The sequence below is a fragment of the Channa argus genome, chromosome 1 (genome assembly GCF_033026475.1).
Source record: "Channa argus isolate prfri chromosome 1, Channa argus male v1.0, whole genome shotgun sequence".
NCBI lineage: Eukaryota > Metazoa > Chordata > Actinopteri > Anabantiformes > Channidae > Channa > Channa argus.
The window spans coordinates 34,667,693-34,691,308 of record NC_090197.1 but is presented as its reverse complement, the minus strand read 5'-3'; the positions used below and the strand labels follow the sequence as shown (position 1 = coordinate 34,691,308).

The 23,616-nt window shown below is 41.1% G+C and overlaps 1 protein-coding gene and 1 long non-coding RNA gene across 4 annotated transcripts; one reads left to right on the top strand and one right to left on the bottom strand.

Moving 5' to 3' along the window:
- Positions 1–9,279: 9,279 nt before the first annotated feature.
- On the bottom strand, positions 9,280–18,452 carry LOC137132595 (uncharacterized). Of its 3 annotated transcripts, XR_010915150.1 has the most exons (5): positions 15,662–18,452; positions 15,220–15,384; positions 14,913–15,027; positions 10,871–14,190; positions 9,280–10,693 (listed from the first exon to the last, which is right to left on the bottom strand). It is a non-coding gene; the product is annotated as an uncharacterized lncRNA (long non-coding RNA). The 3 variants fall into 3 exon arrangements; XR_010915148.1 differs by having other exon boundaries at positions 9,280–14,190; XR_010915151.1 differs by lacking the exon at positions 14,913–15,027 and having other exon boundaries at positions 9,280–14,190.
- A 256-nt stretch (positions 18,453–18,708) lies between these two features.
- On the top strand, positions 18,709–21,959 carry six3a (SIX homeobox 3a). Its single transcript, XM_067515338.1, has 2 exons — positions 18,709–19,540; positions 21,461–21,959. Exons 1-2 carry the CDS (start codon positions 18,849–18,851, stop codon positions 21,651–21,653), a joined length of 885 nt encoding a protein of 294 aa, XP_067371439.1. The 5' UTR covers positions 18,709–18,848; the 3' UTR covers positions 21,654–21,959.
- Positions 21,960–23,616: the final 1,657 nt, after the last annotated feature.

Genomic DNA, 23,616 nt, shown 5'->3' with positions numbered 1-23,616 from the left:
ACCTGAAAAAGAAGTGACTTAATTTAAGGAAAAATAATCTCCAGCACAATGAGAACAAAAAACAGAAAACATCCATCAGAGCAGAATGATCATGTTTTTCTCAGTTAATAAACTATATGCACATTATTTACTTTACTCTCAGCTTCCGTTTGCGTGCCTTATATTTGTCACAATAATTCAACCTCGGTTCATGATGATCCACAGTGCTTTAACAGAATCGAGGATTATGCTCACTTTGTGGAGAACAATACTGTTTTCTTAACTGTTACCATACTGGTTTACTTGAGAATGTGAAGTAGTACTTCTCAGTGAACTGCATTTAAAAGCTGTTACATAAGAAAGTGATTAAAGTTAAGTTAGAGACACCTTCTTTCAGAAAAACCTATTTGATGCTCTTCATTTATGCACAGTATAGAAACCAATTTAAGGCACTTTAATTTGTCAGCATCATTGCTTTTAGTGTGTGAGCTGAGTGTTTTTGTACCTTTGTGCACATTACATGACAAGTCTTACTGTCAATCACCTGACACCCACAGGATGAAACTCACTGCTGGGAATCCATGTCACATTAAACTTTGGTATCACATGCACATTTGTCATTTAGCTTGAACATAATTGTAAACTGCAAGTTCCTTACCTTCAGGCAAGCCGTGTTTTTATTCGAAATGATGAAACAATTTTATGTTTACTGAAAGTGTTGAAACCCCTAATTACAGTAGATAGCAACATGAGACAATAGCATATACTGTAACTTGAAATGGCAGTCTGAATAAAAATACCAAAATATAAAAAGAAAAGGTCAACACCAGAAGTTAAATACAATTAAAAAATCGAAACTCATAGACCACTTACTGGAAATTCAAAATTAATTTTTATTTGGCCTCCACTAATTCCTGAGGAAAGAATCAAGCTTTCTAGCTGTTAAATGCTTAACTATGTTGCTACCTTTGTAATTTATCATTGAGGATGTATACAGTATATTGAGTTATTAAAGTTTTTTTTTCAGAAAACAGCCATCTGCTGTTGGAAACGAGGCTACCTAAGAGCAGTGAGCAACGAATCAGAACACTAAACTGTCTGCAGTAAACCAGAGCACTAACGCTAAATGCTTAGGGAACTCAGGTAATAATTTCCTGTGGGTTTGTCATCACCACTCACTTCTTTAGTTACATGTAGTCACTCACCCACTGTGAACGTAAAATGTATATTATTAACACTGATTCATGCAGGATTAAGCAAGCTTCATATTTTAGTTTATTAATTAAGGCTAAATAATTTATTACCATGGGACCTGTAAACATTTGGTCATGGTCCATGAAGTCACAAACTGGTTGGGCCTTTGTTTACACTCATGTCTGTTTTCTGTTTGTGAGAGAAACAGTGACAAACTGCAAAAGGTTAAAGCTGGTCCCTGCAGGTAAAAGAAATCCCCTCACATACGTGAAAATCACCCACTTATAAAAAGAGGTGTCATGTTCTGGGTGACTCCAGAGCCACAGACTAAGGCCTTGGCTTATTAAAAAAAAAATCATAACCAGGCTAAAAATATGCAGTCTGTCTGAATGAAGGTGATGAGGAGGAGGATGTGATATCCTCCCGCCTTAAAAGCAGTCTTCCTCTTTCATGCCATCCCACTCTGCGATTGGTATAACAGGTAATTAGTGGTGTGTCATGGCCCTAGGGAGCTAAGGAACAAGGAAAAGGTGGACGAAGAGGGAGACAGAGAGAGTGAGATTTCTGATTACCTGACAAGTTAGGGCTGGAAAGGCTACACTTAGCCCATTAAAGATTTTTTCTTCAGCATGACATTTGAGAGCAGCTGCGAAGCCACGCAGCCGTGCACCGCCTTGCCATTTCGCCGTACACCGTGCATCCATTTAAGGACAGGGATGAAGAGAGAGAGAGAGAGAGAGAGAGAGAGAGAGAGAGAGCGAGGGAGAGAGAGAGAGAGAGCGAGAGAGAGAGAGAGAGAGAGAGAGAGAGAGGCCACCAGGGCATCACAGTGGCACAAATGGATTTCATTCACCAAGGTGAACTGTAGTACACTGATAAATGCACTTCCTTGAATGTCAGCAAATGTCACCCGAGAAGCCATTTGCCACCGCTTTAATAGCTTCCTTGGACTTACGGAGGGAGTGACAGAAAGTAAGAAGGTATGAGGTGAGAGAAGGAAGATGATGAGTCACATGGAGTGAGAGACAGACAAAGTGAGGGGACAAACAAATGCACACATGAACTGCAAGGCAACACACAAAACGACAGAGGGATTAAGGTAGAACGAAAGAGAACAGATGAAAACAAGGTTGGGCTATTGTCACTTCCACATGATTTAGCAATTAGTTATTTGAGATGTCTCCACCAAGGTAGTGCAAATAGACAGAAGTGACTATTTATAACATAATGCTTCTGTTGATTCCCCTCTCTTTCTCTCCTCACTGTGGAACATATCTCCACATCTGAGTACAATGTGTTTTTGCACCTGTGTATCCTTCAACCAATGAATGTATTTACAGAATGTTTCTGTCTACATACATATGCATGCACACACTCACTCACACACACACACACACACACATGTCTGTTCAAGCAAGAGTTGGCATCATTAAGTGTAATGTGAGAACTTCCAAATACGGTTGACGCCTGTGCTGTCACACAAGGCCCGGGTTAAAACACACAGACACACACAGGCATAAACACATTTTAACATACGGTTGTCTTAAATGTGTCAGTTAAACAAATAAAGGCAAGGTGAAACCAATTATTGTTAGTCGACAGTTGTGCTAGTAATACTTCATCTTGCCATTTTGGGACAGGCAACAAACCTCGTAGTAGTTAACAAAAACAGAAGGTGCTTTTTTACTAATGTTTCTGCTTCTCTTTCACTCCCACAGTACTTAATCCTGTTGTTGTTCTTGCACTATTTTTTTAACTTTTCACTCCTTTACCATTATATTATGTATGAAACCTTTGGGTCCATGCACAACTTGTCCACTGCTTTTATGCCTCCATATGTGCACAGTATGCTTGAATTTAATATTTAATATTGCTGTGTGTGGAGGTCGTTTTGACTGCATGAGGACAACGCTGGCTGCAGCCAATCCTAATCCCCCATTCATTTCCACAAGCAGTTGCTAAGGTTACAAATTACCTTTGGTGCTGGTAAGTGGTTTCTTTTATGACACTGGACGCCCTAATCCTTTTACTGAATACATATTTCATTTAGGATTAGCACAACAACGGATACAGTTGTTCTCAGAATATTCCAACTCCAGCACTCCGTTTTGTTCATGCTCATCAGGCCCACCACTTACATATCAACATCCAACTCCTATTTAAAATAACTAAATAAATTAATCATTATGTTATTTTTTTAAATTGTATTGTAATATGCTTGGTCTTTTTTTTCTAACTAGACTTGCGGGAAAGCCTGAGGAAAGTGAAACTCAATCAGCCAGGTAGCGTTAGATAGGTAACGACATGGCTATTATCTGGTAAACAATCGATTAAAGCACATTATTCTCTTTTTCGGGTTTCTATGGTGCATTCAGAGTGTCCTTTTACAGATGCCAACAATAGAGAGTTTCTTTTTTTAATCTCCTCCAACAGTTGATAAACACTTATCTGACTAGTTTAAATGAAAAATAGGAAGGAACTTTTGTGTTTGTGAGGAACTGAGTATCATTCGTGGCGAATGACAAAAGCTTATGGATTTCAACTTATGGTTGACAGACTGATTCAATGCAATTTGTGCTGTTTATGATTTGTGGCCATCAGATTACATAAACTACATTCTCCCACTATGCTGGTGTAGACATGGGGTATTCGTGATAAGAAATCCACATGAGAGTTTCAGAGCAAGTTCAGAGGCATTGTAAGGAAGGAAAATAATTTAATTTGTATTAAAGAGAAAGAGAAAGAATTGAGAACTGGAGATGTGAGCACTGGCTGGTCCAAGAGCCTGGATTTTGTTTTTTGCCATGTGCAGTATAAGTAAATGCTGCTTCCCCATGTTTGCCTTTGATTGTTTGAACAATGAATACACTCCTACCTGACCAATCGAGAGATTAAGAGAGTGCATTTAATAAAAGCTGGTGAACACACATTTCCATCTTTAACCAAGCAGTGGTGTTTCAAATGTACACCTTTCTAAATCTTTTCTACATCTGCCACAGAACGTGAGGCATTTTGGGGAGACCTGAGAATAGACTGTTTAAACTCAACCTGAAGGGGAGGGGGCTGGATAGGTTTATTAAGGCCTGCCTTGACTTGAATTCACTGTATCCATGCTCCTTATAGGAGTATAGTGAAGTTTGTTGTGCACTTGAGCTGGCTGATCAGAGAATTGTGCTGCTCTTTTTCCTTCTTTCTTGTGTGTTTTACCCAGTTTTCCTCACAGAAAAGCGGACAAAAGATGTTTTAGGCTTGAGGTGATAATTTATGGATTCAGAAGGAGCCATAGACCGACTGGGATGATATCATCATATTTAATATCTAACTACTTGCCCAGTTGCTGAAGATTTGGCTGTTTTGATAATTAGCTGCTGTGACTGACTCTGGCTGGATGACTGATGGGCATATTGACTGGCTGCCTGTCTGCCTGCCAAACTGACTGACTGGCTAACTATTGAGGCTTAGTCCTGCTATGTGATGAGATCATCATCACTGGCAAGTACAACAAAGGACTGATGGGAAGAGGCTGTCAGCTTGTGTGTGTGTGTGTGATGGTTTCATTCCTGTATCAACACAGTTCTCTCTGCAGATGAGTCAGTAGGGCAAGCCTGACCATCATCCTCTCTCATCTCTCCATCACACACACACACACACAGGAAAACAAAAACTGTGGGCTTTGGGGTGAAGTGGTGCTTAGAAGGAGTGAACTTGGGGTCAGCATGGATAGATAACACTTTCATTGGACACGCAATGTTTTATTTTCAGTGTCTTGAATGGATGCTTCTGTTGACTAATCCTCCAACTTGAACATCTCCCCTAAACTATTCATAAACTGCTCTACTTTTTACAGTCGTATCATACTTATATATTTCCCACAGCTGACTCTGTTCACTCGCTTTTTAAGTGTGAGGCAAGAGATAAAGAGAGTGGCAGACAGAGAAGTGACAGTAAGAGTGGGGCTCTTGTTTGCAGGGACACATGGGGGAAGGGATTTAGCGCAACACCCAGCTGTCTACCTGTCTGTCTGACTGAGGGAAAGTGGGGTTTTCAGTGTAACACAGAGCCAAGCTGTTCCCCTCTGTGGCAGCTAAAAGTGTGTGTGTGTGTGTTCTCTCCTTGTTTGCTTGGTCTCAGGGGCGCCATGGTTAGGAGGAGATAGGCAGGCGACCAAATTCGCTCTCCCTCAGTATCCAGTCTGCAGTATAGATGTCTCCATACTGACACAAAGAGAGAGAGGATGAGAGACACTAAGAGAGAGATGGAAACAGACAGAAGGCGACAACAAAACAGGCATTTTCCATGCCAATGCAAAGCCCTGCTGTACTTCTGTTATTCCCTCTGTCAGTTTTCTGTCAGGTGGCTCTCATTCGCCCGCTTTGAGGATATATAACTTCTCTATTCTGTCTCCCTCTCTATTCCTTTTGCATTTTGCCCTCTGTTGTTCATCCTGTTATACCTCCTCCCATATTTTTTGTCCCTGAGTGTGAGGAGTGGCTGAGAGCCAGTCTTATCTGGTTTGATTCACTCATCTGTTGTCATTCTCTGAAATGTTATGAGTTTCCACACACTTAATCCCAGAGCTCGTCCCCAATGTAAGGAGCCATAAAACACCTTTATGTTTATTTTAGGACATATTTGCTGTGGCAGTGTAGCTGTATAAACACAAGATACATCGATAGCACTCTTCCCTGAGCTTGGGACCAGTCATCTTAAATTGTATCAGTGTCAGAAAATGTTTTTATTGCTTGTTTTGTTGTATAGTGTGTGCATGGATTTTAAATCGTGGTTATCATAATGTGGTTTTAAATCACCTCATTTAAACAAAAATCAATGACAGCAATAAAGGGGTAACATTCTACATTGCTTTTCTAAATATGAACAATTGTTATGTAATGTAGGAATCCATTTTCATTCAGCTGCAGTTAGTTTTTAATAGTACCAGAAGATGCAAAGCTGTACATTAGTTTATTTAGTTTAAGACAATTTGCATAATAAAATGTAAAATAAATATTTTTTTCATAATGTGTCCTATGTCCATTTTCAGTTACACACCAGCCACAATTAACTTGTATCAGTAAATATATTTGAATTAAACGTTGACACCAAATATGTTTTTAAAAGTTTTATTAGTTCTGAAATCTGTGACACAAATTTGAATTGAAACATGACCAGTTGTTTGAAGTTAAATCCTAAATACCTTTCAGAAAAGAAAAACTATTTAAATTTAAACTCCCATTGTGAAACTTAATATGCACAAACAAATTGTAAAGTAAGCTTAATGTGGTTCTTTTAATCTGCATAAAATAGAATAAAACACAATAGCTAATACAACAGAAATTGTGTAATTTTATCACAGAACAATCCCAGCCTTTAATGACTAGTATTTCACTTGGCTCCTTCTTAAAGGAATAATCTACATCACAGGATGGAGACCTAATTTCTTTAATACAGTCATTCTCATTACATTAGAGCAAAACCCAGTAAAATGGTAAAAGGTCTGAACAATAATGCAGTGGCAATTAAAATGGTGGATAACCCACCTGACCTGCAGGCAGTCATCCTTAATGAGATAATGATAATCTCTACTAAAAAAAGAAATGTATTTCCATTTTCTTTCAAAATCTTACATCAATATAATGCTGCTTAAACATAGTTTATAGTGTTGATACATTTAAAACGTAGGTCCAAAAAAAGTGAAAGAAAATTGAACCTTAATGGATTATACTGCATTTAGAGGATCGTGTTTTGGGTCATTGAATTTGTTTTTGATTTGCTATAAAACTATTAAAATGTCAGCTGTGTCATTTGAATATGAAAATCTCAAAAAGAAGAAACAACCTTGAGTCCTCACAGCCAGCCGACATGTGACGATATAAATAGACACCAGACTTCACAAGTACAAACACAAAAGCTTTTTCTCAGGGAGACGAGGAGGGATGCAAAGTGCTAAACTCACCAGCACCCAGTGACGTGGTGATATTGGTCGTTTTCCTGCCGGGGGAAGATTTAATAAACGCAGAAAAACAAACACGGCCTGTGCGGTGACGGGGTTGTTGCGGGGTGAGGACGGTGGCACACTGGACACATCCTCCTGTAGGAAGGAAGCGGAGCTGTGGAAAAAAGCAAACAGGAGCCGTGGACGGGTCTCTTTAACCCCGCCGTGAACCCGCGACCTTACCTTCCGACTACTTCCCATTACCTCTGCACGACATTTAGCCCGCATACCGCAGAGCGCGCACGCACACGCAGCATTGTGTGGGGCTGTTTGGAAGGGGTGGAGGGTGTGTGTGTGGTGGGGGGGGGGGGCAGCGAGGGCGGCAGCGTGCTGTTCATGGAGGGGTCAAAAGAATGAAAACCACTATGTTCACAGGGCAATTACAAAAAGGCACGGACGCTGGATGGTGTGTGTGCAGCCCCAGTAAACTGGGAGAGAAAATATGCTGCAGCACAGAGGATTTTGTAGGCAGTAAATAAAAAAGAAAAATGTTGCTCAACATTAGACATTTCCTTCTGCTCATTTTATGTATTTTGAGTAGATAACTGAGAAGGGTTACAGTGAAGTAGATAAAATTAAATGTTACCCTTGTGTTTTATGTCTTTCTTATTTCCATAATCAGATAATCCAGTTTGGTATATGAATATTATTGCTGTATTACATAAAATACCAACAGATCAAATTAAGCATTGATCAAATATTTAAACAGAAACCTCTTATGGCATTTTCATGCATAATAAATCCACTACAAGGATCTGTTGCTTAAAAATGTTTAAAAATGTGTGACTTGTCTTCTGGATTACAGACTTTTTATATGATGATTTATATCATTCTTGCCCTCAGCAGAATTAACTGCCTTATATTCTGGCTGCCAATTTTGTTATGATCTTTAAAAAATGTGTCAAAGGTTAATTGTGTCAATTGAACACCTTCAAGAACAAGTTAGTGAAATATTCGTCTAATCTGCCTCCTACACATCGTTTATAGTGAAATTATGTAACATTTGTTAGTCATTAGTTCGTTAATATTCTTGGCATTAGCTCTGGTTCTCAATGAATTACAATAACATGTATTATGAGCTTCATCTGAGGCCTCCCCTTGTGGTGCAAACCTCTATTTGTGCCTATCATAGATATAATGCTTTTAAAGGATTTCTCCTCACAAGTGGCTGAGCCGTCTGCTAAATGTGAAAAGATAATAGGTTAACTGAGTGGAAAAGTCGTGGTTGCTTAAGAAGAGAAATGAAGCGGCCACAGGAGACACGGCGGAGGGCACATCCACAACTACAGCTGCCACACATGAATGTTTGATAAGCGGGCGGGATAATGGCTCATGGAATCGGTCAAACATAAACATCGTCATCGCGCTCTGACATCTGCCACCCAAAACTAAAAACTTGAATATGAATAATTAATGGCGATTTACAATAATAAAGCTAAAATATACCATCAGAGCGGATATGGGTCAAGTCTGCATTGTCTGAGTTATGTTTATTCATTTGGTTTTACTGAGTTTTAAAGTACTACAGGAAGTAGACATGCCTTTATTTTAGGCAGCAGAGACGGCAGGTCACACGCAGGCTTCAGTGGTTTGAGCAGTGAGTGTAGGAGCCCTGTGAGTATGAAAACATGAAGGTTTCAATAGCAGGGAATGGGTGTGCGTGGCGAGAGTATTTAACTTGATCCAAACTACTGATAGACTACTGTTAGCCAATCAGCACGCTAGTCCAACACAGGAGGACACATAGTGACAGAGATGGAGCCCAGACCCACAAAGACAGACCATATGAAGACAATCTAACAGTCCCCTCACCAGATTGCTCAAGCTTAAACGACTGATTTAATTAGACGAAAGCTTTCCCCAAATGAAACGTAATGCAGAGAGCACATACATTTGTGCTGTATGTGTACAACACTTAAAGACTCTGACTGATTTACTAGGAATCCACAACGAAGTGGAAACGTGTTGAAAGCTCATAGTTAAAAGACTATAATTTGAAATGGAACTATAGGCCACAATAATTGACATATTGATAAAGGCTTTAATAAAGACATATGTGCACACACGCTACATAAATAATAATAATAATAATAATAATAATAATAATAATAATAATAATAATAATAATAATAATAATAATAATAATAATAATAATAATAATAATAATAATAATAATAATAATAATAATAATAATAAAATACATGTTTAGCCTATAGGTCTAACTTTGCTGCTGATATTTTTTCCTGGCCCAAACTGCTCACCACAAACTGTGTGTGAGAGCAGCCATGATTTTCTATTTTGTGCTCGGGTCAAACTGCTGTTGACCTGTTGCACCTGTCCTGTCCTGTCCTTGTACCTGTGCAGCAGCCCTGCTCACCTTCATTCCCACCCCCTCCTCCTATTGATCTGGAGAGAGCCAAACGGAGGAGCGTGACACAAATCCAACTGGACGGCCGCTGCTCACCCGTGACTAAACGTGTCGTCTGCCGCCGCATCCCTCCGTCATTATCCTGTAAGACCAAGTCGAAGGCGGGGTGATATAATCGATAAACACACACCTGAGATTTCAGAAACAGACGTGAGACAACCACCACAACACTGGCACCAACTGTCCTTCTGTTGAGCAAACAATCCAAGACTTTGTTGCCAAAGAAAAAAATATTTTGATCAATTCTCAAACCTTATGCTTTTCCTTTTAATCCTCTTATCTGTCTTTCACGAGTGGTTAGACATTAAAAAGTGGCCCAACGCCCAACGGAATAAAAAAACAAATGTGCCATTTTCCCCCTAAACAGACTGAAACAACTATAAAGAAATCGTTTGGAAAAATAACAGTGCAACAAGTCAATAGATACAAAGTCGGAATAAAAGCTAATATAATTGTACTGTAATAATAATTTTTTTCAACCTATATAAAAACGTCCCCAGGTGGTGTGCTTCTCAGTCAGAAACTAGTTTAGGACTGATGGTCTGGGACTTTTAAGGGTTCTCATGGTCACTTGAATTAACTTTCACAGAAGGGAGCGAGTGTCAAGAGCACCGTGTTTGTGCAGCACACTGAGGTGGCTGGATCCCATTAATATTAATATCAATGAAGTGGGGAGCCGGAGTAAGTTGCCCTTGGTTACATTTAACTAAATCTCTTCAAAGTCCAGAAAAGTAAAATGCACGTTAAAGTTGGGTAAATTGTTTTAATTAAAGGCACTAAAAATATACATGAATTGCAGGCTATTAATTAAGGCAGCAACTGCAGCGCTTGATAAATCCGCGTTCCCACTGCTACAGGGGGAAAAACTCCAAACAGCCTCTATTTGAAACTATTCTTCCACTTTTTCTGATGTGCTGCCTTCCTGCCTGCCCGGGCCCACTGTGCAGGAATTGTTCTCTTGAACAATGATCACACCCGTGCAGCCCAACAATCCCAGGCCCACTGAGCGGATATGACATGGCCCACCTCTTTTACACTTCATGCCTGTCCCAAACTTGACTTGGGGGTAAACGGGCAATCGAGTGGAGTAATGTCAAAAGCTTCACTGAAGGAAAGAGAAAGAGGGAAAGAGAGAGAGAAAGATAGACGTCGGTTTTGCTCGTTGCGTGCAAACAGCACAACAAACAAAATGTGAGACAATGTCAGGCTCGTCGCTGAAATGGTGACTGTAACTTTCACACAGACACGAGAAAGAGAAAAAGGAGCGAGGGACTCACTCGATATGGGTTCACAGATCACCCACATTACTCGATGACAACATTAAGCTTCATTGAAAGCATTCACCTCTGACTGAGATGCTGCAGCCTGTGTGTTGAGAGCAGTTCAGTGACTGAGAGAAACAGAAGCAGGACAACTTTCTGGTTGCAGACATTATGTGTTGGATCATGGAGTTGAATCCCTAAAATCACTAAACAACTGTTACCACAGAAAGTAACCTACAGACTATTTTATTATTATGAATATTGAAACGTTATTATCATTACTATAACATGAGTATTTAGCATATTAGGTTTTATTATGTTATGCAGCTGCTACTGAGTTTATTCTAAAAATGCACCTTTGTTTGTCGAATATATGTTTGTATAAACATGGGAAATTAAACAAATAAAGCTGTAAAATAAAATGTGATAGCGTTCAAAGTTTCTCTCTGTAGCACCTTCACTTTTTACTTAAGTCACTTACAATACTTATTGTGACTGAGTATAGCAACTGCCCGTACAAATACTCACTTATAATATTTAAATATATTTGGAAGAAGTATTTAAAGTGTTTCCTAAAACAGTTTACGACCTTGTAAAACTAATCTATTACAAGAGAGCACTTAAGTAAATAAGTATTATTAGTTAGTAGTAACATTATTAATAACATTTGCTTACAGAAGGAAAAGTAAAATCACTTTTTAGGCTGGATTATCCATTTCAGTTCCTTATATTTTGTATGTATATGAATGATACAATAACATGCAAAAACATTCGAAAGAGGTGAAGCACAACCGTTGATTCCTTTAATATCTAATATTATAGGCTGGGAGTTTTTTTTAAGGGGTTATCTCAATGTTTATATAGAGTAGAGTAATATATCGTTTTCTTCTTAATTCACACACAGCCTTAACGTCGCCTCCACCATATCACTAGCTTAGAAATAAGAGGTTGTTTCACTACAGAAATGTTGAAATGGGAAAAGGTCAGATGTGGAGCATGTGTCCAGCCCGGCAGCATCGCACTTAGGGTTAAAAGCGACTTTGTGGCCCAAGAGTCGAGTGACATAAACTGTATGCAAGCTGCCTGTGGTATCCACATCCACCACATTAGTAAGCTCTGAGACCTGAGCATCAGCCGGAGTAATTGCGGCTTGTCAGCTCTAAAGGCCCATCTATCTGCATCGAAGAGCTGTGCGCGTAATCAACTTTAACAATCAAGTCCAAAAAAAGTCCAGTTATCCCACAGACAAACTCTACGACATCTGTGCTAAAACATCTTCGGCCAGTGCACATATAGACGCGACATGACTAATATACAGTGATTGGTCAGGGGCGGGATGTTGGAATAAGCAGGAAAAGTGGAGTAGGTCTTGTTTTGCTCTTAAGAAAAATAAAAAAACTCGTCGGGCAATAAACGTGCGCATCATATATAAGGCTTGGGGCAATGCATCTGATATGCACCCATTATATTTATTACTTCAAATCAACCCATCTACCTGGAAGAGTGAACACATGGCCTCCTCCGGCGCTGTTGCTCCACGTCACACTGCTGCAGCTCCCCTTACAGACCAGGCGGCTGTGCACTCAAACCGACGTGGAAAGAGAGGAATAGAGAAAATGCGCATTTGATGTGGAGCTGACACGATGGTTAAAATAATATCTGAAAACGGTTTTCATAAATGTGGAATTTGGAAGCTTAAACCGTTTTTTTGCTACAATCAACAACAGGGGACAGTGCAGGAGTGCAAACAACCGTGAACATAAAACTGTCAGCCCCAATATTAAGTCCACCTGGTGGTTTTAATGTTATGGACGACATGGTTCAGCTCGGACGCCTCCTGACACCTGTCGATCATGATCAGCGTTTTGTATATATTGTGCATCAGCGTGTACATGTAGGGTTAAATGTTTCGTGATCTACAGGGGCTACAAAATAAAATAATAATGGGGCGGGGGGGGCGTTTTCTTTCCCAAATTACAAATAAAGTTATGAAGACAGAGAGGGGGCCATAAGGTGCATACTGGCCTGTTTACTAATTCACGCTTGGACTTGGATATATATATATTATAATTCAATTATGAGTCTAGTTTGGTTTTACTTTTAGTGCCAAAATCTGATGGAAGCCACCTGTTTCGAAAATGAAGACTCTCGGGGAGGAAGAGACTAGACGAGCCTAATTGATTTTTAAGTGGTGTCTCTGTAGGTTGGAAGAGTAAGAGGGGAGTCCACTTCAGGGATCCGCCAAACTCCTCTGGATTGTACCTGAATTGAGGGGCAGCGATGTGTTGCTGATGCGGCTCAACAAGCCACACCGGGGGCCAGAAAAGGGGTGAACGGATGGGCCAGAGTCCAGTGCTCTGTTGGGGGATGTGGGGGTGATTATAAGTGATCTTACTTGTGCAGAGGCAATAAGCTGACATGTCAAGCCTCATTCAGCCAACAATAGAAGACACATCAAGTCTGTGATACGGGCACGCAAACACAAACACCCGCCCACTGGCCTGACCTGTCTCTGACCACATTTTAATGACACCTGTGAGGGTGGACAACAAAGCTTTAAAATGCTGCCAATTTAACACATTTACATTCCACTCATATTTAGTTTAATGTTATGATGTCATAGTCATGTGTAATAACAATTAATAAAGACACTGCGATTCCTGGATAACTGAGGTCACATTTTTATAAGGAGCTGGCTACATGAGCCACCCACACTCATTTGGCACAAGCACACGCACGTGCACACAGACATTGGTCATTCTGAAGACATTATAATTGACATAATGAATTCCCTAACCCCTCACCCTGACCCCAATCATCACAACTAAATGTCTGAGCCCATCCCCCAGCCTAAACCTAACATAATTCGAACATAAAACCACGTCTTAACCCACTAACAACTCTATGAAGTTGTGAGGACAGGCCAACATGTCTTCCCTAGGCCAAAGTGTCCCCACAGCTATGGTTTTGAGCTGAAAGTTGTCCACACACACACAGAGGCATGCATGCATGCATCATGGAGCCCGGATCTGCAGAGAAAAAGCAACTCTCCCTGAGTGAGCAGAAGAAAAGGGGGGAGAGGGAGGCCGGTTTGCAGCTCCACTCTTCCAGGGTCTCACACTCAAGATCCGGGCACACGGCTCCATTGAGTACGAGGAGGCTTTTGCATGGAGGTTCATTAGAAGTAACGAGTTGACACAAGGTAAATCTTAATGTTGAGGCGCCTTTCTCTACCGGCCTGGGGAGGAGCCCTCATTAACTGTCGCTAACAACCCGTGTAAATACACTGATTGGACAGCTCCGATACAAGCTCCCAGCCCTGCCAGGAAGTCCCCCTAATGAGACCACACAATAAAAACAATAAAGGAAAGGTGGGGGAGAGGGAGAGAGAGAGAGATGTTAAAAACTTTTGTACAAGGTTTGCTGATAAAGTTGGCGCCACATTTACAGATCATTTTGACAATATTCGAAACTCTACATTTACTCAATTGCCGAATTTTTTTGTATTTCTTAAATTTCAAATTAATGTACTATTGTGCTTTGTGACCTATTGCAGTAGCGACTCCTTGTAAGCTTCTGCGATTGCAATTGTTTAAATGTTGTTTTAAGATTGTTATTGTCAATTTTGTGGCGCTTGAAAAAATCATGTCCAAAATGACATGCGTAATTTTAGCATGTAGACCGAAAAAAAAAGTAACGTCATTATAGGAGAAGGACATGGGGCATTATCTGAGAGTAGGAAAGAAGTGCACTGCAAAAAAGATCTAATAAAAATCACCTATAAAATCCTCTGTTTTCCAAAACGCGTTTAAAATAAGCCAGTGGCAGTTCCAAAGATATTGCGCACTGCAGGGATTCTGCAGAAGTGTTAGCAACCTAAGTCACACAGAATATATTTTTCAACATCTTCTAATTTTAAAAAACTGTGCACTGATTTAAAATTCTCGTGAGAATGTTGTAATTAAATCAAGTGAAATGATCTTATCCCAGTGGCAGGGATTTTACTCTTACAAATAGTCCCTCACTCAACTCACTATTCTAATAAATCAGTACAGACCTATTCTTTTTACAGTGTAGAGTCTCCCTACTCTGGAACGGCCACAGTGGGACGGAGGGGATTGTGCGCCCCGTCCCGACAGCTCCACACATCTGCTCTACGAAACCACAGATCTCTGTGGTCGCTCAATAAAAATGGCAAATAAACAAAATTAAAAACGAACATTAGTGATAGGAAAGAAGAGATTTATGAGTAGCGAATTAAATCTTCATTTAAACTAAAACTGTCCTTTAAGGTAATCTATACAATTTTATAAACTAGTTTAGATAATATCTGTTTTCAAAATATGAAATTAGAGGAAGTTTACCGAACATTATGGAGACGGAAGCGGGTCTGCTTACAAACAACTCACTGGAGCAGTGGTTGGATTTCCATCCTTATCTTGGACAAACTGACCAGAAATACTCAAGCTGGTGTCACGTCCAGTTTCAAGCTCAATGGTGACAGTCCGTAGACTGGACCCTGCTCACAGCTTTGCACGGCGACGTGCAAGGAGAAGACCAAAAATACAAAACAAGATCAGGTAAAATCTGAAGCGTTTGGTGCGGAAAAAAAAGCACAATCTCTGAATTGCCACCTCACAAAAACTTAAAATCATACATTTACTAACGTGATAATTAAAACTGCGGTAAAGTATATTTTTTAAAAAAGAAATGCATGCGTGCGCGAACACAAAGCGCAATTATACATAAGCAAATAGGTTTAAAAGATAATTAAAATGTAAAAAACGTTATTTATTTGGTACCTACCCGTTATTTGCTCCAAAGTCCCATCCTGCGTATTGTTGAGATGAATCCAGGATGGAGCAGGAGCCACATGAGTCGCTCCTGTGTTTGCCAGAGAGGGGTGTGCTGCCTTTTCTGGCCAGCCTCTGCCAAACCGGGGTCAACGAGGGAGCACAAAATAAAACAAGACCCTATCTTTCGTGCCTTCTTTCTCTTTCGCTCTTACCTTTTACAGTCAACACCTTTTTCTTTCTTTCTCTCATCCGGTCCCCTTCTCTCTCTCTCTCACACACTGCCGTACATGACGTAACGTCAGCTTTGTTTATTTGCTCTCCTTATTGGAACAGTCTGATAATGAAAATAACGCACTAATTGGCAATTAACCAGTACTGTGACATTTTATATTCAAAGCGTGCTGCAAAAAAAAAAAAAAAAAAAAAAGAACTGCTCGAGCAGGGATAGTACTTGCCATTACTTTACTGGTAACTGCAAACTTTATTTGTGGAAAACTTTTCCAAACAACGTGTTTTACAAGCAATCCAACGAAATGCAGTCTCACAGGAGGCAGATGACGGTGCCAAGCAGACGACAGGCGTCTCTGTCTGCTCGATCAAAACATTCCCAGTGTTTTAACGCGCAAAATGCTGTTTGTGTTGCCTTGTCTGGAGGTTTAGGCTGTAAGTAAACGGAGAAGACGCTAAATAGTCGGTGTGCATTCAGAACTCTCGTCCCCCGCTGCTCAGAACATTCAGCGAGCCCTCGGATAAACACACAATTACGGCAGGTGAATAAACTTGTTTGGGGGTGTTAATTACATGCTTAACGTAAACAAAAGCCATGTAAAAGAATGTGAATTACCAGTGGCTTTCCTCCCTCAATCCCCATTCAGGTTTTACATTTCACCTCTAGTCTCTTCTAAGAATGATTTCCGAATTGCCTGCGAAGGCTACTCCCAAACTCGGCTCCTCTAGAACATAATGCTGGATAATACCTGCAGCCTCGACTTGAATGGTGATCACCTAAATTGGTGCACCAGGAAGCCAGTCAGGTTGAGGGGCTTTGCATATAATAGAGAGTAGATCTCCTAAGCCTGCACTCTCAACTTAATGTTGGGGTCGTGCATGAATGTGTGTGTGTGTGTGTGTGAGAGAGAGAAGGAGAGACAGGGGAGAGGGGGTATAGGCTAGGAGGTTAGTTTTAACACCAGCATGAAAATACCAGCCTTTACTTCCAGTCCACAGAGCTTTCCAACGGGACCAATTCAAGTGCCACTTGGAATTAGTTCTCCAGAGGTTCGTATAGCTGCACAGTGGGCAGGTTGATCCCATACCCCCCCCCAAACTTCCCTCCCTTCACACAAAACACGCACGCGCACACACAAAACCCCAAAAGACACGCACAGAAAAAACACCTGACTGTGCAACAAGATCATCACATCCCCTGCTCCGCATCACACACACACACGGCCACAGAAAACATGCAAGTACATGTACGAATTAAAGTATCATTTTTGCCCCAAATATTCCTGTTCCTAAAAGGTGCAATCATATGAACTGCTATAGCCTATAGATTAAGGTTTAAGAGTGTACATGCGCGCTGCTCTACTCACTGTCCCTCCACGTTATGAAGTGGTGGTCTATGTGGTCAGCCCCGGAGAATGTGCAAATCTGAGAGAGGGAAGGAAAAGTTTTGAATTCCTGAATGATTTTGTAGAAAGGCGGCTTAGGATCATTATGTCAGCTTTATTGAGGGCGGATTAAGCGGAGTCTAGATGCTACGCCTTGTACACGGCCCTCTCACAATGTGAGCACTGTTCGGGTTAGAGCGAACTCACACTATTTTAACACCCTATGAGCCCTGTCTAAATATGAAGCCGTTTTAGCCATAAACATGAAAATCACACCACTGTGGCTACCGCTTTAAGCCGAGTCCTGTGACTGGTTGTGGACACTGATCGTGGCCTTACCACTAGATCAAATACAAGAAAACTGCTTTTATGTCCCCAAGATCCTTTCATGTTTCCATTTGATTGCAATACCAGGACTAATGGCATTAATTAGAGGGCTGGGCTATCACAAACCCGTGATAAACTAAAGAGCGCTGCCATAGGCAAATTAGTTTTCGAACTTAAACGCCATTATCTTTGTTTCATCAACACAAGGCTGCGCATCGATATTCATTTGATACAACACATTATGTTGGTTGGAGAGGAGGCAGCGGGCAGGGGGCCAGGGCTTCGTCCAGCGTCCCAGAGGCAAGGCCGGGGACAGCAGGAGGGGGAGCGACATCACACTGCAGCCTACTCCCGGACCAGCACCCACCCAACACAAAGACAGCAGAGATACCAGCGAAGCCCAGGTAAAGTCATGCTCAGACCATGTCAAGAAATTGCGCAAAGGCGTGAGAAAAACAACAAAAATCACCTGCAGATCCAATGCAAAAGCCAAAGGATTATAATAAGACTGAATGATAATTTCATGAAATGGGAAAATGGAAAGTGATAACATAGACTATATGAAAGCGAAGAACGCAGAAGACCACGCGCGAAAATGAAAAGACTGATTAAAAAAAAGAGATTTAAAAAAAAAGTAGCTACTACAGGAAAAAACTATACGAAAAGCATGTGCAAATTGACTCGCTTCTATTCAGAACGTGTATTCCCGAGTTGCAGTCATTGGTTGTCCATTTGTCACCCATTTAAAGCTCCCACTGCCTCCCTCCCTCCCTCCCCGTCTCTGCTAAGCATCTCCAGTCTACATATCTTCTTTAGCTTTAACGAGCCTCGTTAAGATCGCAATAATATTCCACCCTCTAATTGCTCATTCCATTCAGCAGATAGGCGAGCATTGGCTTGCGCCTGATGCGCGCGGTGCGGTGGGAGGGTTGCTGTGGAGATCGGAGACTCTGATAACCCCCTGTGCGTGCTGCACAAGTGGTGAAAGCCTCGTGCTACGTACTGGCTAATGATTGGCACGCTTGACAGTGATTGGCAGGGCTGCCATGACAACGCTACAACGACACCAAGAAGACCAATAGAAAAGGGAAACAAAATGTTTCAATGCTACACTCAACGGCGGATTTAGGGGGGAGATATTATGAGGCTGGTGTCATTAGGCGATAGCCATTGAATCATTCAATCTTTTTTACTTGCCGTATTTTTTCGGTTTTTTCCTTTTTCTCGATAATTTTCTTTCTCTCTCAGGTCATTTCCATGGTTTTCAGATCCCCTTTAGAGCTTTATCCCTCCCATTTCTTCCTGCCAAACTTCGCTGATCGCCCTCTGCTCCTGGCGAACAGCGCTCCCACTACCAGGTCTCCAGAAGACTTGTCCATGTTTCAGCTACCGACCCTCAACTTCTCCCCGGAGCAGGTGGCGAGCGTCTGCGAGACGCTGGAGGAGACCGGGGACATCGAACGGCTGGGCCGCTTCCTATGGTCCCTGCCTGTGGCTCCGGGAGCATGCGAGGCGATCAACAAGCACGAGTCCATCCTACGCGCCCGGGCGGTGGTGGCGTTCCACACGGGGAATTTCAGAGACCTCTACCACATCCTGGAGAACCACAAGTTCACCAAGGACTCGCACGGCAAACTGCAGGCCATGTGGCTGGAAGCGCACTACCAGGAGGCCGAGAAGCTCCGCGGTCGTCCCCTCGGACCGGTCGATAAGTACCGGGTGCGGAAGAAGTTTCCGCTGCCTCGGACCATCTGGGACGGTGAGCAGAAGACGCACTGTTTCAAAGAGCGAACACGTAGCCTGCTGAGGGAGTGGTACCTTCAGGACCCATACCCAAACCCCAGCAAGAAAAGGGAACTGGCTCAAGCCACTGGACTCACTCCCACACAGGTCGGAAACTGGTTTAAAAACCGGAGGCAACGAGACAGAGCCGCGGCGGCCAAAAACAGGTTGGTGATTTTTGTCCTCCCTTTTAAAAAACACAAGAATGGACGAAAGTTACTGAAAAGTGCACGAGTTCCAAAGGGGAAAAAAAGACGATGTTTTATAAAAGACGTTGATGTGTTTACGGATAGACACTGTCTGGGAAAAAGACGAGTCTGTGGCAGGGGGAGGGAGCAGGCTGCGGCGACATTTTTGTGTTTAAGTGAAATCAGGATAAAGATCGAAAACAGCATTTCTACTGTTGTAGACATCCCAAAGTGTCTTCTGAAAAATTGTGAGAGGTTTATTGTAAATTGAGAGGGGCTTTTTAAAACAAGCCTCAGCAGATTTGTAATTTAATTTCGCTGGTATTTTGCACAGTATATTGAAATTCCAAAAAACAAAACACATGTTAAAAAAATAAAGCTTTATGTTTAGATACAAATGTAAACTCTCTGATTAATAAAATAACAACAAAAGTCTCGCATCACAAACTATAAAGCTTTTAAACTGAAGGGGCGATTATTGCGACGTTGTCTTCCATAACAGAAACGGCTTGTTTATCTTTCCCGTAAGAGTGAAAGTGCTTCAAGGAATTAAAGTGTTTAAATTAAATATATAAGTATTGTTGAACGTCACTTATTTATATTATAAGCACAATTTTGATAATAAAAAAAAATCTGTAAACTGTCCTACAAATTAATAAGAATCAGTCACATGTACAAAACAAACAGGGGAGAAGTCTTAACCTTTGGCTAAAAATCTGTTTAGCCAAAGGTTAAACTGCTTTATCCTTAGATTTAAAACATTTTAAAATTGCCATGTAATTAATTTCAAATATTGTTGCAATTGTTACCAAAAAGATGGAATCATTTATTTTTAATAACTGACATAACATGGCGCTACATTTGCCATAAACTCTAGTGCATTCATCGTTGCACCATCACGTTACTTGGCATTGTTGAAAAAGATTATCTCATATAATCATATAATAGAGATATTACTGATATTACTCGACCAAAACGAGCATGCGTATTAAAATAGCATTTGAAGACATAGGCTGTATTCATAACATTAAGTGTGCTATCATTCCATTGAAGTGCTATAATTGATTAGAAAATAGCTCGCAGAGAACTAAGCCATATGAACACTTTTCTAATCTTTTTTGCTAAATGAAGAGATACATTTCCAGGCTGACATTACCCCGCCGTGATGCAGTTATTATCATGAGTGGACTGGAGATCAACATTTAGGATGATTGAAGTAACCTGGGTCTCCACGTCACTCATTCATACTGTACACTTTCTCTTCCATCCCACTGAAACGCATTTGTGTCACAGCATCGCGACGATTTGCCTGTGTGCAAACGCTTATATTATTTTTGAATAAATAACAATAATTTCTGATACGACAGTGCAGAGTGCCGGCGATGCACGTGAGAAATAAAACAGTGCAGCAGAATAATCTAAGAGTACTGCTGCACATAGTAACCACACAACACACTATAAACAAAACAGCTCCAGATTGATGTTGTGGATGTTTTCCCAGCGCTTTTACAAAAAACGCCAAGCTGAATTTAATGGTCGATTATTTTTCCTGTGGTGATAGGACACCTACTTTATATCCCACATAGCTGACATGCGCGTTGATCAGGCCTAAGTTTGTAGAAGAAAAAAAAACAAAACAAAAAACCCATTACATTCCCAATTTCTACCAACATTTGGTAGTCTAAATAGTGCTGATGTTTTGTCCTCTGAAAGCTGGCTATTTGATAAAAGCATGCATGCATGGCTGGGGCCGGCAGGGGGAAAGAAAGGCGAGTTTGAACCCTATTTTGCAGGAGGAGAAGGGGAGGGGGGACATTCTCAGGTCTAATTGCCATTTCTCTAATTTTTTTTCTTCTTTTTTTTCTCCCTTTCCCCTCCTCGCTTCTTTTCTTTCTCCAGGCTCCAGCACCAAGCAATAGGACCAAGCGGTATGAGGTCGCTCTCAGAGGCCGGTCTCACCCCTCACAGCTCGGCAGAGTCGCCTTCAACCGCGGCCAGTCCCACCACCAGCGTTTCCAGTATGACAGAGAGAGTTGATACTGGGACGTCCATCCTGTCCGTCACATCCAGTGACTCGGAGTGCGATGTATGATACGGAGGAAAAAAAAACAACAACACAAAAACAAACAAAAAGAGATATTTACAGGGAAAAATGGACCTGAGAGGAAGAAAAAAGACTTATGAAATATCGCGGATGAAAAAAGGACCGATTGATATAAATATTAAAATAAAAAGAGATAAAAGCACGTCGTGTTTTTTTAAAAGCGCTTTCAAAGGACCCACGCCTCCCCCTCCTCTTCATACCCCCACACCACCACCTCCACCACCACCACCACTACTAGACTACTTGCATGATGTTTTTATTTTTTATTTTTTATTTTGTAATCAGGGAAAATAACCTGAATGCAAGATTTTTCCATCAGGAGCATCGATCAGAGGGAATAAAAACAGATCGTCTTGGTGTCTTCGTCGCTTTTTATCCCCCCCCCCCCCCCCCCCCCCCCCCCTCATCTCCGTTTTTAGTGATGGTAATGATGACAGTGAGACAGCCGCCGTGCAGACAAGATGCAATCCTGTTTTTACTCTGTTTTCATCAGACAATCATTTTAAGTCGTAAGCACCTTTTTTTAATACACTTCTGTCACTGCCTGTGTGGGGTACATGGTCAAAAAATTGTCGAACGGAATCGTTTATGACTGTATCAGATTTTTATTTTTATTTTCAAAATTTTATATTGAATTATGTATATCTCAAATAATGCGATCATTCTCCTGGTCTGTAATATACGTGTAGAAATATGCTTGTACATAATTATTGCTCTTCCCCGTCTCATCCTCTTTTCTATCCCTTCCTCACTTTTCTTGACTTGGTGTTCCTACATAAAATATTTGTCAAAACTTACAACTCAAGTGCTCTAGGCGTTTTTGTTGCTTTTGGTTTGATTTTGGGGAGGTTTATAAATGGCATATGTTATCGGTCCTATTAACTATGAAAAGTGGAATAGCTTATTCCTGCATTTATTCAAGTCCACGGGCTCCCCCTTCCTCTCCTCTCTGCCGCCCCAGGGTCGCTCAAAGCGCTTGTTTACATTCGCCTATTCAATGTTTTTGTCTTGCGTGATTATGTACTATACATTTCTAAATCAAATACAGTATTCAGTTTGCTATACCTCTTTGCATGCTGTCTGTCTCTCCATCCGATTACGCACAGGGACATTGAAATGTTCATATTGGGTCATTATTGGATTGTGGAAGCATTAATACTCATCGTGGCTTATTCGAAGTCGGGAGGCTAAACTACTTTAAAACAGAGTTAACTCGGGTTTTTAGCATATTGGCGTAAATAGTTTAGGTTAAAGTAAAAAGTTTGAATTAATACTGTGATTTTTTTTCATAAGAAGTCTTACTTTATCACTTTCTTTTTCTCTCGGTAAACTCCTGGTCCCATACCACATAGTGAAATAGCTCTATATGACTGCCTCTGTATACTGCAAAAATTCTGGCTAACGCCAACGTCATGCAGCACTTAAAAATGTGAGTGCTATTTCCCCTTTTGTTTACCGTTGCTAGTGAATACAGAAATTAAGTAAACGCGCCATTAAATGGGCTAATCACGATGGGACTCCTCCCCTGTCCCAATCTCCCATTGTGGTCCGCTGAAAAGAGCTTTTCTTCCTCGGACGAGAACCATTTCCCCCTCCAAAAAAAGCTTTCTCTCCTGCAGTCCCTTTTCCATCTAAATCCCCAACCAATTATGCAGCAGACTAGAGCAGATTTGCTATGGGACACTGTTGCAGGACCAACTATAGTTTTGGTGGAAACACTTGCGCAAAGATTTCTGTTTCCTAGAAGAAGCGCTGAGGATCATCCTATGTAAATACGGCGCTTTATTAACAGCAGGGAAATTGCAAAAAGCCTTGAGTCCATCTCTCTCTCTCTCACTCGGTGTGTGTGTTGCAATCCTGCCTTTAGGATCAGAAAGTAGGACACAGGCTGCTGTTTGGATCAGGGAGACCGCTGGACTTTGAGAAAGTGGAGACTGGCACGAAAACGATG

Bases quoted from the DNA above. Each gene is read 5' to 3' on its own strand.
- six3a (XM_067515338.1), top strand. From the start codon at position 18,849: ATGGTTTTCAGATCCCCTTTAGAGCTTTATCCCTCCCATTTCTTCCTG. The intron at 19,541-21,460 runs GTTGGTGATTTT...TTCTTTCTCCAG, and splicing joins GCCGCGGCGGCCAAAAACAG to GCTCCAGCACCAAGCAATAG.